The sequence below is a fragment of the Micromesistius poutassou genome (assembly GCF_964030765.1).
Source record: "Micromesistius poutassou genome assembly, chromosome: 13".
NCBI lineage: Eukaryota > Metazoa > Chordata > Actinopteri > Gadiformes > Gadidae > Micromesistius > Micromesistius poutassou.
This window is the reverse complement of record NC_140283.1, coordinates 5,361,605-5,374,834: the sequence shown is the minus strand read 5'-3', so window position 1 is coordinate 5,374,834 and position 13,230 is coordinate 5,361,605. Positions and strand designations below refer to the sequence as shown.

At 46.1% G+C, this 13,230-nt stretch overlaps 2 protein-coding genes across 2 annotated transcripts in view; both read right to left on the bottom strand.

The window, feature by feature from the left end:
• ptprq (protein tyrosine phosphatase receptor type Q) overlaps positions 1–8,397 on the bottom strand; it is a gene marked incomplete at both ends in the record, with an annotated part of 28,401 nt that extends 20,004 nt beyond the window's left edge. Inside the window, 7 exons of the mRNA XM_084477841.1 lie at positions 208–336; positions 2,133–2,361; positions 3,184–3,383; positions 3,580–3,649; positions 5,061–5,172; positions 5,281–5,383; positions 8,280–8,397. Coding sequence (XP_084333967.1) covers positions 208–336; positions 2,133–2,361; positions 3,184–3,383; positions 3,580–3,649; positions 5,061–5,172; positions 5,281–5,383; positions 8,280–8,397 — 961 coding nt within the window. The remainder of the gene's footprint in view (positions 1–207; positions 337–2,132; positions 2,362–3,183; positions 3,384–3,579; positions 3,650–5,060; positions 5,173–5,280; positions 5,384–8,279) is intronic.
• A 2,010-nt stretch (positions 8,398–10,407) lies between these two features.
• The window catches only part of otogl (otogelin-like), a gene marked incomplete at its 5' end in the record, with an annotated part of 35,076 nt that continues 32,253 nt past the window's right edge, over positions 10,408–13,230 (bottom strand). Inside the window, 3 exons of the mRNA XM_084477840.1 lie at positions 10,408–10,931; positions 11,172–11,251; positions 13,118–13,163. Of these exons, the coding sequence (XP_084333966.1) occupies positions 10,731–10,931; positions 11,172–11,251; positions 13,118–13,163 (327 nt within the window). The 3' untranslated portion in view covers positions 10,408–10,730. The remainder of the gene's footprint in view (positions 10,932–11,171; positions 11,252–13,117; positions 13,164–13,230) is intronic.

Here is a 13,230-nt window from a genome sequence, read left to right as displayed (position 1 = left end):
TCTCTTTGTCTGTGTGTGCGTGTTTCTGTACATGTGTATTCATGTGTGTGTGTGTGTTTCTGTACATGTGTGTGTGTATATTCATGTGTGTGTGTGTGTATGCATGTGTGCGTGTGTATGCGTGTTTGTATTCGTGTGTGTGTGTGTGTGTGTGTGTGTGTGTGTGTGTGTGTTGGCATGCACATGCATTCATGTGAGTGTGCAGACCTGTGGGTCCAGAGAGGTAAACGACGTAGGAAAATCGTCCTGTGATGATGGTGGGAGGCTCCCAGGTCATGGAGATGGTTGTAGATGTGATGTGCGTTATGGACACGTTCTGCGGAGAGTCCTCTGGGGCTGTAACACACACACAAAGGGGCGTCGTAGTGCGGGAAAGTGGGACTGGCTTCCCAAGGGCCCAATGGGGGGGAAGGCCCTCGAAAAGCCTGGGATGAGAAGTATTTTGTTTCTAAGTAATTCATTTTGCAAGAAACTATAATTTGGCTGAATACATATATTATATAATATTACATATAATATGCAACGTTTGGGTGACTGAACTTTGTATGTAACATTTTTTGGTGGAGGCTCAATGTCAATGGTTTAGTTAGATTCCCCAAAACAGTAATGCAGCTAATCTCAATCTAATATCAGCAGTCAGCGAGGAATCAAGCATCAAGCATAATTGCATTGTATAACATTGTATAATAATTAATTAATATCATAAATTAATTAGCATTATACCTGCAATGTCATATGACATCAAATAAATAAAATACCCAGCAAAACTTATCATCATGAAACACGTGGGCATACCACCCATCTCCTGATGTCACTGAGGGTGGGAGAGAAGGTGAGCTCATAGTGGGAGCTAAAAGGTATTTCAAGTAATCAATAGCAGCACTTTTTACTGAAAGGAGCTTAAATAAACGGAATACAATGTCCTCTTAAGCATGATACTCCAAGAAAACTTTGTTGACCATGAAAGTAAATGTAGGCTGCAGTATGTTGAGAATGGAGGGTTGAAATGTGGCGGAATTTCAAACTGTGCACACTTATACACACACACACACACACACACACACACACACACACACACATTCAAACATATTGGATTATTATTACTTGTTTAAATGTACAGTGCAAAGCTCCTAAGTGACTAATCACAATAGCTGGAGATATATGGATCAAGAGAAGAAGGGGGTCCACAGAGAATGCCCAGAGTATAGGGCCCAGAGTTTTGTGCTAGACCCCTGCACACACGCACACACACACACACACACACACACACACACACACACACACACACACACACATGCACACACACACACACACACGCACACACACACACACACACACACACACACACACACACACACACACACACACACACACACACACACACACAGATTGTTGTTCTATCGTACGAAACAGCAACAATTACACAACGACACAGGTGTCGACCATCCCACTAATTATAAGTCCGTGGCAACAGTAGCGATTTTGTCCTACGATGGCAACACAGGTGTGAATAAGCTCTATTTAGCGTCCTATAAAGAATGGACACTGGATTGAAACATGGCGCCCATTCATTCCTATGGAAACTGCTCAGTGTCGCAGGGTAACATCAAGGACAGAATTGCCCTAGTGCATGACGTTCCGGATGCAGAAATATTCTCATTCTCTAGCATTGTTAGCATTGTAGCATCATAAGCGAGAGGTCTGAGCGAGCACAGTCGCATTGTTTACCGACCATAAGTTACTAACCCCCCCGATTAGTCTCTATGTGATACTATACGTGCACTGAGCCCTCTCACTACGACTCCTTTCAGCTGCTCACCCCTCCTTCTCCGGCTAATAAAACGCTTGAGGTGGCGTTTTGAAAAGAGAAACATACATTTTAATAGTACATGGTCCAAAGATAATTATGAGCCTTTCATTGATATCCAGAGAAAATTTGCGGAGACACAATCCTGTTCCCCACTTGTATTGTAGTGAACGGGGATATCTACTTCCGGGCCCCATGATTTGAGGGACCCGTCCACAGCCCGCTAAAAAACTGCAATACCAGGCGTGGCCACTGAGCACGAGTGGATTGCGGAAGTAGGCACTGCTCCCGGGGGCCTGGTTCCAGCGTGTGTAGTGTACAGTACCTGACTCGGGCATGCGGACCATGGAGGAGGCGATCAGGCCCTCTCCTTCCATGTTGGAGGCCGACACCTCGAACAGGTAGGCGGTGTGGGGCCGCAGCTGGTCCACGCCCACCGAGATGGGCACGCTCCAGGCCTCCGCGGGGGGCACCGCCGACTCTGTGATGGAGGGGGCGGAGGCCGTCATGTCCGCGGGACTGGTGGTCCCGCGGGTGAGGATGTCCGCCGCGTCCTGGACACAGATCCACATGCTTAGGAACCGCAAACGGACACGGAGACGGTACCGGCCGGTACCGGACACACATTGTTGGCCCGGCGGAAACAAATTATGATTCATTATTACACGGCTCTTCTCAATGCTGTGGAACGCTCCGTTCACTTGCATGGGCCTTCCCGACTTCCGGTGGTGAATTATTTTTCAATAATGACCGTTGCTAAGCATATAGTGACCTCTGTCAAGGAAAGTGGATTTTTTTCACGTCTTTCGTATCACTCCGCAAGTAGTCCGGTAACTTATCAACCCTAGCGGATTCGGTTACTAAGCGACGTCAACGTCTTTGGCGGACCATTTCTCTGCTGATCAACACTACGAATGGTAATTGTAGAAAGACACACCGCGTGAAGTTATTTTTTCGTTTTGGCAAGTAGCCGTGTAATAAGCGGGATAATGTTCTATCCATTATCCCTTACATATGACACGCTAAAATCTGGAATATAAGATGTTTAGGGAAAGAGGGATATGGATTATTTAATGCAAATATACATTTTCCTGCAATAGTTTTTTAAGGTTGACATTGACTTAAGTACTATTACTACTCCTACTCCTCCAACTCATGTATCTCTCAGAAAAACAACAGATGAAATGACTTCACATACATTTAAAACATTATATGATACATGTAAAATATCGAAAACACTTTCATACTAAAACAGAATAAATAGACGGAAGAGAGAGAGAGAGAGAGAGAGAGAGAGAGAGAGAGAGAGAGAGAGAGAGAGAGATAGAGAGAGAGAGAGAGAGAGCGAGAGAGAGTGCGAGAGAGAGAGCCCCTACGTTGCAGTGAGGCATAGCTCCCGCCATGATTTGTTCTGCGTTCAGCTCCAGCGTGCGGACCATATGGCTGGTGCGGAAGTTTTTGACTTTCAGCACAAACTTAATGATGAGGCCGTTGATTCGACGGGGGAGGTACCATGTGACCGTCACAAAGGTTTGGTTCTCAGCCATTGCCGTCATATTGGTGACGAGGCCGGGAACTTCAGGGGAGAGAACACAATGTATATAATAATGGAGTTATATACTGTTAATAATGGCTGCCTCAACTGTACATCATGTTTCATGTTTTTCACTTCCTTTTTTCACTTTCACTTTCATTTCCATTGCTACTACTGGTATTGTGTGTATGTAGATACAGCAGATATTTTTATTGTGTATAATCTCTGTGGTTCCCACCGGACTCTGCCGTCTTCATGTACACAGTCTTGCTGAACAATCCCACCCCATCTGGCGTCTCTGCTGCCACCTACAAGAGAGAGAGAGAGAGAGAGAGAGAAAGAGAGAGAGAGAGAGAGAGAGAGAGAGAGAGAGAGAGAGAGAGAGAGAGAGAGAGAGAGAGAGAGAGAGAGAAAATGTATATTACACATATTACTTCCCTCCCTGCATAAATTTCACAGCCACATCCAAATCATGATGCTCTGCATTTGCAATAATAAATGTTTGCTTTCTAACGTTCTACTTGAACCGAAAAGTGTTTATCTTCAGTGCGGTCGACATGCTTCAGGGAATTCAGTTGTCAGCCACCATACAACAGATGCCGTGTCACCAATGACATCACATTCATATCAACATGAAACATTAAATGTTTGGCCTACAATAGTAAATAAAAACAGACAACAATATTATGCATATCATTAACCATTAGGTTGACCATAATTCATCATTATCAAAAATGTGTACCAGATCATTATTGTAACATTTTGTGAATAACTTTCACAAAACAAAGCTCTGATCTGAGAGCTTGCTGGGTGCTGTGTTGAGAGAGCATACCGGTAACACTCTGAGTAACATGATCGGTGCTCACTGTCAAAGCAACAACACTCACTCATAGCATGTGAGTGTTTCTATCTCCCAGTCTCCCTCTCTCACACACACACACACACACACTCAACCAGTTTGCTTCAATGTAGTTCATTGGGTTAATGAATTCTGAAAACTAATAAGCGTGATCACATTCAAGCTCAATGACAACAGACAGTGGAAAGGGCCTATCCATAGATCTTTTTACATGATCAATAATTCAACCAGGATAAATTATTGAACCAGATTAAGCAAATTAAAGCTCATTTGAATATAATACAATATTGTGTTTAACACATCAAAACTCGCAAACGCAAACCTACAATATAACTCAATACAACCTTAACTTAATTATCTTTTGTCGACACTTACTTCCATTTCCTTTGTATTTTTGTCATGGAGAACATCACAATTCATGTGTGTGTGTTGTGGATTAATTAATACCACAAATGAAACTACCTTTTTTACCTCAATATTAGTTTAAAACACCTGTATCACTTCTCCTTGCACAAAGAGGTAGCTCCCTTCCTCACTCCCTTTCAAAGTGTAGTTTTAGTTTGCATTTGTATCACCATTGTAGCCAAGATGTGTGTGGCCAATTGACCATGCCCCCTGCAGTTCCTACCGTGAGAACCCCTTTTGCCCTTCACATTTTAGTTCCTTACATCACATCTAAAGTGTTCAGACTTTGAGAACCCCTTGTGCTTTGTGTTTCTTTGTATCCTCTGATGTGGTTGCCTACAATGTGAGTCATCATGTGATCAACTATTTTAAGGGTTCCTGCATGAAATAATCTGTCATCGGCGTGCGTTTGTGTCTTCCGGGACGCATGCTGCACATCGGTATAGTGACGCTACCTGGATGCCGTAGGTGGACCCTGGGTCGAAGTCGTTCAGGAGCATCTCTGGGATATCAGTGGCGGTGTAGTACTTGAAGTCGGTGTCGGGGTACGGACACACCTCCTTGTACCTGTAGAGAGTGGAGCCATGAACATCAGGTCAGACGTGAAGCATGCATAGGGACATCGGTGTGTGTGGTGTGTTTCCCATGACGATGACGGCGATGACGAGGAGATACCTGATGACGTACGCCAGGACGAAGCTGTTGTCGGCGGGTTGCCACGCGAGCACGATGCCGTTGGAGCCCACCGGCTCTCCCACCAGATCAGTGGGGGCGGCAGCTTGGTGGGGGGGAGGGGGGGGAGGATAAGAGTCAAGGAATAAAAAAGTCAAAGTATTTTGCTCCAAGAGCTGGACACAGACATTACAGAAGTAATCCATTCTCCGCACACATTTATTATTTTACACATTTACAAATCCTATTATGCACACATGGATTGAGATACACTTGTGTGTGAGATACACAAATCTCCTCTCACATTTGTAAATAGTTCTGCTATAATATGTGTTTGTGTGTGTGTATGTGTGTGTGTGTGTGTGTATGTGTGTGACTGTGAGTGTGTGTGTGTGTGTGTGTGTGTGTGTGACTGTGAGCCTATGTTTGAGGCTTCACTCTGATTAATACAGGAATAAATAGGATTCACACACAAAATGTGTTGATGTGCATGCATGTGTCAGAATGTGTGAGTGTGCGTGTGTGTGTGTGTGTGTGTGTGTGTGTGTGTGTGCGTGTGTGAGTGTATGGGAGTTCTGTGATCCCACCCATCTCATTGTTGTGGCGGATGCGACTGACTGCAGGCCGGTTGTTTGAGGAGGAGGAGGAGGAGGACGCTGTCACGGTAACGACGAGCTCCGTGCTTGGACTCACACTCACATTAGCCTGGGAGGCAGCAAGGTGACATATACAAGGCTACAGCGATCAAAACAAATTCAAACAAAGACACCACAGAGCCCTAGCATGTAACACATCAAGGCTCTCAATTAGCATTTCTTTATTTATAAGCATTGCCATGGGTGTCCTTTTCAACGTGTCAGCCGTAAGAACCTAGCAAAACCGATGGAATAACAAAGCTCTATGCCAGTCATTTAACAGAATCATGTGTTTCTTTTAAGTGAAACACATGTGATTACTGTTTGTGTGTGTGAATAAGAAAGTTGGGTAATGTTTTCAGCTTTTAATCGTCATTCGTTATTTGTGGCTGTAAGAGTTTTGGTTTACAACCATAACTTCCCATCTCTCTCTCCACTTCTCTGTTGTAACATACATGCAAATCAGCATACACCCATCTGTTGTTGTTAAGCAACCTTTACAAATCTGTACTTAATCTCGTAATGTTTTAAAACTTATAAAACTATAAATGAGTCTAAATATGATATTGTTTTGATGCCGTTCCTCCGATACGGATATGGCCAGACCTTTACAGTTTTAGCTCTGTACCTCTCACATAAAACACATGTTGTACCTCCCAGTATGTCCTTATCTGTACATTACACGAGCAGTACACACACCCATCCAGGTACACGCTGCTGTGTACTGATTGAATACCCAGATAGCACTAGCGGAAAACTTACCTTTGAAGAGGAGTGTGAGAGGAGAAAGAGGAATATGAGGAAGAGCATTCTGGCCGCAGTAGCAGTGAAGCCGAGGATGCGAGCTGTGCCTTACAGAGGCCCTACAGGTGAACCCCTCACGCCTCAGGTCTGCAGTGTAATCCAGTGAAGTGGGGAGGAAAGAACGACGTTCGCGGCTAGCCCGTTAGCAGCGGCATCGGGGGGGAGATCAGGGGTTACAGGTGAAGGATGATGTGAGGAAGGCTCAAGGTCTTCCCAAAGGTCAGCGGTTATCACACTACGGAGACGCCAGGGAACGGCACAACAACAGGTCCTTTCAACAGGGTTGGGCTAGCTCCTGTCCACCAGCCTTAGTCTCTCTCCCCCTCTCTCTCTCTCTCTCTCTCTCCCTCTCTACCTCTCTCGCCATCTAGGATGAGTTGCTTAAACAAAATGAATGATTCAGTGCTGAGCTCATGAGGTCTACCTTATGAATAATTTAGTCTTTTACTCAATTGTGTGCTCAGTGTGGACCGTGTCTGTAGTCGTGTCATGTGTGTGTGTGTGGGTGCGTTCATTTGTGTGTATGTGTGTGTGTGTGTGTGTGTAGGTGTGTGTGCAGGCATGTGTGTGTGTGTGTGTGTGTGTGTGTGTGTATTTGTGTACATGTGTGTGCAGGCATGTGTGTGTGTGTGTGTGTGTGTGTTTGTTTGTTTGTGAAGGTGTGTGTGCAGGCATGTGTGTGTGTGTGTGTGTATGTGTGTACATGTGTGTGCAGGCATGTGTGTGTGTGTGTGTCTAAGGTTACATTTTAGGGTATCAGACACCTGGCAATCGGGAAGAGCCAATATTGGGCGGGACTTCTTTACAATGGGAGAGAGTGTGTGTGTGTGTGTGCGTGTGTGTGTGTGTGTGTGTGTGTGATACGATATCGCACAACCAGCTGATGATATTCCACTGATGGTATTTATCTGTGTGAATGTGGAACATAGACCAACGACAACACAGCCCATGCTAACTTTATTAGCCACGTATTAGCTCATGTGTGTCCACCTGAGCGGAGCCATCAGGGCGGGCCGCGTCCACGCAGCGGCGCCACGGCCCCCATTGCAACGAGAAGCCACGCGCCGAAACACTCAGCACACACAGTCGACACACACCAGGAGGCCCCGAAGGAGGAGGAGAGGGGCACAGCGATGATCGATGAGAGAGAGAGAGGGAGTGAGAGAGAGAAGGAGAGAAGGAGAGAAAGAGAGAGACAGCGGGAGAGAAGGAGAGAGTATGAGAAAGAGAGAGCAGGAGAGCAGGAGAGAAGGAGAGAGCAAGAGAGAGAGACGGAGAGAGAATGAGAGAGAGAGAGCGGGAGAGAAGGAGAGATAAAGAGAGAGAGTGACAGAGAGAGACAGAGAGAAATAGTTAGGAAGGTATCGACAGCGCTATCAAGTGGTGAGCAGATAGGGGTGTTATTATGAGGAGGTAATGTACTGTAGTACATTACAGTACTAGTGTTCTGCTGAGTACTACTACTCTACTGTACTGCACTACCACTATATCATCCTGTGGTTACAGTCATAGAACACATTCTCCTCGCAGGTCCGGCCCTCAGCTGCTCCACACTAACGTTACAGTGGCAGCATTCGGTCAATCCCGTGACCACGGCAACCCTCTCCATCCTGGGTACCGCGAGAGCACCAGAGGTCAAGTCGTTGATGACGGTTACTCTGTGGGAGTCAAACAGGCCCATGGTGGCATCCCAGCTCACCATAGCCCAGAGGGAGTTCCCCCTGAGCAGGTGAAGGACACATAATCCAAATGGGCCTGTGGAGACAACGTTATGCTATCATGCTGTTACTATTATTACGTGCTCTTATTATGTGTGTGGGTGTGTTTGTGTGTGCATGAGCATGTGTGTTTGTGTGTGTGTGTGTGTGTGTGTGTGTGTGTGTGGGCGTCCACTTATGCACGTGTGTCAATGTGAATGTGTGCGTATGTGTGCGCATGTGTGTGTGTGTGTGTGTGTGTGTGTGTGTGCGAGTCCACGTGTGCACGTGTGTGAATGTGTGTGTGTAAAGTGTGCGTGTGTGCTGAACCATTTGTGGTCTCTCTGGCTGTGGCCTGAGCCCAGCACACTCCAGACACTGAGGCCGTAGGTCTGAACCCGCTGTCAAATCCCTCATCTCCTAAACGGTGGTGGTGGTGGTGGTGGTGGTGGTGGCGGTGGCTAGACCAGGGTCCAGGATTCCTGGTCCAGCGACAGCAGGCCAAACACAAGCAGCAACAAGCGAGCAGAGGCACTAGGGATTACATACAAGTGGTTCCTAAAATGGCGTTTCACGCCTGGAATGTGTTTTGTTTGGGAAAGGCTTGACATGAAGCGCTTGGTCATGGTGGCTGGCGAGCGGCTCAGCGCGAGTCATGCATCTTTAAACGGGTGAGTAACTGAAGATGCGCTGTGGCGCAAACGGTTGCTAGGTGACCAACAGGTGAGTGCTTTTGCTAGTTAGTTCCACTGGTAACAGTAGAGCCTGACCCAGATGGACACCTTTACCCACAGAGAGAGAGAGAGAGAGAGAGAGAGAGAGAGAGAGAGAGAGAGAGAGAGAGAGAGAGAGAGAGAGAGACTTGTACGCCAACCAGTGTGCGTCACGGTCTGTGCCGGAAGCACTACGTCCCGGGGTATCTCAGGCACTGAACGCATCTCACTGTTACCTTGTCGCCGTGGTGTTCAGTCGTTCAGTGTTCTCTGTCCACTTGCCTGCGCCAACACTGAACACAAATAGCAGCAGTCACACACATCCTGACCGGGTATTGACGACACCGCAGAAAAACAACCAATCTCTCACAACGGGGTGTGTGTAAATAGGTTTACCCAACTCAAGTTACGTTTGTCAATCACAGTTTTGTTGTCAATAGTAGTTTGTAGTTTGTCAATCACAGGCCCCCTCGCTCAGTTAATGAGGAAGACAGTCCCCCATTATAGCCCTATCCAATAACAAGTCATTTATTCCACCCTCCATAAGAACATCTATATATATATATATATATATATGTGAGTTTAATGACATCATACAACACTACTTCACGTGAACAGATGTGTCCAGTGTATAAGTGTATCTCCGGGCCCACCGGGTAAGGGTGGTGTACTGGCTCCCCCTGTGGTCACTGCTGCTCTGCACTTCTATGTCGTATTTAGAACCGGGAGAGAGACCTTCAAAGATATCATTTCTGCATACCACAAACACACACAGACACACACACGCACACACAAGGGTTTACAAAGTAAAATGTTTTCTGTTTTCCTGGATTAACGTTATACCTCAAAATCCCAAAAGGAGCTGTGTTTAGGGATGAGAGTTTTAGGGAAGAGGGGGGCGTGTTATCCCCGTCCCACAGGGTTAATACCCTCACAGGCTAAAAGACAACAGCATCATCAGCACACCGCTGTATCAGTACTTGTAGTTCGTACTGTGGTTTGTGCTGGAAGCACCCCACATCCACACAGGGGCCTCTGACTCTGAGGTGAAGACCCTGGCCTCACCATGAACAAAAAGGTCATGCAATCATCACACGAGGGAAGTCTTCAATGTTTTATTTGCCTATGCATGTCAAAATACAGATTCTGCAGAGAAGAAAAAACGTAGCACTTAGTAATGATTAAATGAACTTCCCCAAGGACAGGAACCATGACACACAATATCCGTACACAATTTATGTAGGAAACCAGAAAATACACTGAGAGGGTTTGAATGCAGAAGCATGATACTTAAAAGAAATACATTTATAACAGAAAGTAATGGCCTTAATCTGCTCAATAAAATCAAATAATCTGTGCATATACTTTAAAATAATATGTTAATTTCATCATAGTTGGAAGCGCTACAAAGATGACTAGAAAAACAACTCATAAGATAAACAAGACTAAAGTGCTTAAGTATCTAGGTCTCTGTTAATGGTAGTAACAAGTACAACAAATACAAAACATGGCTGTTTTTAATACCTATAACCCACACCCACATCCTGTCCATATGTCTATCCATTTGCACATGTTACATCTCTTAATCTGTACAAACTCTGCAGCTAATTCCACTGGCAGGAGCAGTCCAGAGGCTCTTGGAAATTGTAGTCGACCAGGGTGGCATTGCGTGAGCAGTAGAGTGTGACCGTCCGCGTTTGAAGTCCACTTTCCCGGCAGCACTTACAGAACCTGGCGTGACTGTTGATGTTGAAGTTAAATATGGTGGCCGACGGACATTTGCCGTCGCAGGAATACACCGTCACCTGTATTGATATTCATCAAGAAATGTTAAAGGGAGTCATCCGTGCTTGAAAAGCGAATTTAACAATTAAAGATAATTTTCTTGAGCTCTCTTTGGTAAATCCACGCTTTAAACAACAATACTACAAACAAACAAAGTCATTTTGACCGATGACATTGAGATTGGATGCATGGGTGCAGCCAGGAGAGACGGTTGCGATGGTTTCATCACCGGACCTGAACTGTGTAAATCTGGGTCTCACCGGGGCATTGCTCCTGCAGTCGTCTTTTCGGATGGTGGTGCGAATGGCCACGCGCTTGCAGGTCTTTCCGTCCTCTTTGCCTGGATATGTTATCACACAAGATATGAACAGAAACACTCGGCGCTCACTCGTCTGGGCAGCGCCGTGACTGAGAGCCCTTCGTTTTGTATACAGCCGTAAGAACGTTAAATGGCTGAAAACGCTTGTTTATTTCTGTGTGTGGGCATTTGCACATGCATTCAAATAAATACACACGTATTGAACGCTTTCACACACTTATACTCACACACAAACGCAGGCATATACAGACACTTACACACACACACGAACATTGAATATATAAATACACACATTGGACCCACACACACACACCCACACACACACACACACACACACACAACTTTCATCTCTTCTGCCATAGTGACCATAGTCACTCACACACAATGAAAAGTCTATTGAGCACAGTTCTTTGTTGCCCAGCAGTAGGGGCTCGCTTTGATTGACATTGGTTCATATGGGGTGTAGTTCAGGGATCCTGCTCTCCCATTGGCCAATGACCCAAACCTGACCTTACTTGTTCTTTGAACTAATGAAATATCAACAAAGAAATGCTGTGGGACCCTGGAATGTTTGAGGGTAGAACAGTTATGTTGTGGCACATTCTATGGAATAGATCACATTATTATTCCTGATCACCATATTTAGAATTTACAGGAATCATTTTTCACTATTACACATTCTGAAGTCTATGATATCAAGGTGACACAAACACACACACACACACACACATGCGCGCACACGCACACGCACACACACACACACACACACTCAGAGATGAACAACTGTCAGAAAGTGAGAGAGTTGGGGTGGTGTTGGGTGATGGTGCAGCGAGGCAGTACCTTTGTCACAGTTAGTACTACCAGTGGGGGTAACAGGGTTAACGGTAAATGGTAAAACACCCACTCCAGTACCTGCAGATGCATCGTCGGTGGGCGTCCGGTTTAACGATCGCCAGGAGAACACACACAAGAACACGTTTGGTTTACAACACAGGGAGGCATTTCACACCAACACACCCCAGAGGAAAGGACTATTGCAGGTTTGCATGCACTTCTCCGTTCGCTCCCTGCCGGGCTCACCCTAGCCCCCGCACCATCTCACTCTCTTATCGGCAGTTCACCAGCGTGTCCCGAGGCGCCGACACTGCAAAGGTCACGGCTAAAGCGGGTCAAGCGGATGAGGCTGTTGAATCCACAGACAGAGAACCCGTTATGCAGTTGAAGTAGGTTGCACCCAATGGAAGAACATCCTTCTCCAGAGAGTAGGAAGGACTCCAGCAAACACCTGAGTAGCAGCCCCAGCCTCAAAGTGCCTTCGTTGACTATTGCTTCGGTTTTCTGTTTCTTGTTTCTTTACGGTTTGAAAAGTGTTTTTTGTGTTGTTTTTTCACCACACTGGCTTTGCGAGTCCTTCACGAGAGGAAATACGCTATTGACTTAAACTCTGCACATAGCCTAATGCTGAACAGATTTTTGTCATTCAAACAACTGAATTAGTTTACAGCCAACCACAGCTAAGACCATTTGGGTTTTGAACCCGGCTTGGGACGGGCCTGCGCCGGGTTCAGACAGAGCGTGCCCAGGCTCGGTTAGGGTCTGGTTTTATTGGGCCCAATCCAAGCTCCCGGAGCTGTAACTCACCAGCATCTTAACCATTAAGATCTGGGGACCAACTGCAGTGCAAGGAACTATAGATATATATATATATATATAACATCCCCTGATCCCAGCAAAAGGCCTTGACTCCACCCTGTACGACTGGCCACACCCCCAAACCACTCAGCCAATAAGCCCATCCACTGCCAGGCAACAAGGCGCTCACCCCTCTGATTGACAGCCAGAAGCGTTGCTTGAGAAGCGTCGTAAAGAAAGGTTTGCGTGACTCACATGTTTTGCAGCAGCCGTCCACGTAGCTCTGCACCACCCCGCCACTCTGGAGGAGGAGGGTCCGGTTAGTTTGAGTGACAGCCGGGCTCAACATGGTCATGGAATCAATGACC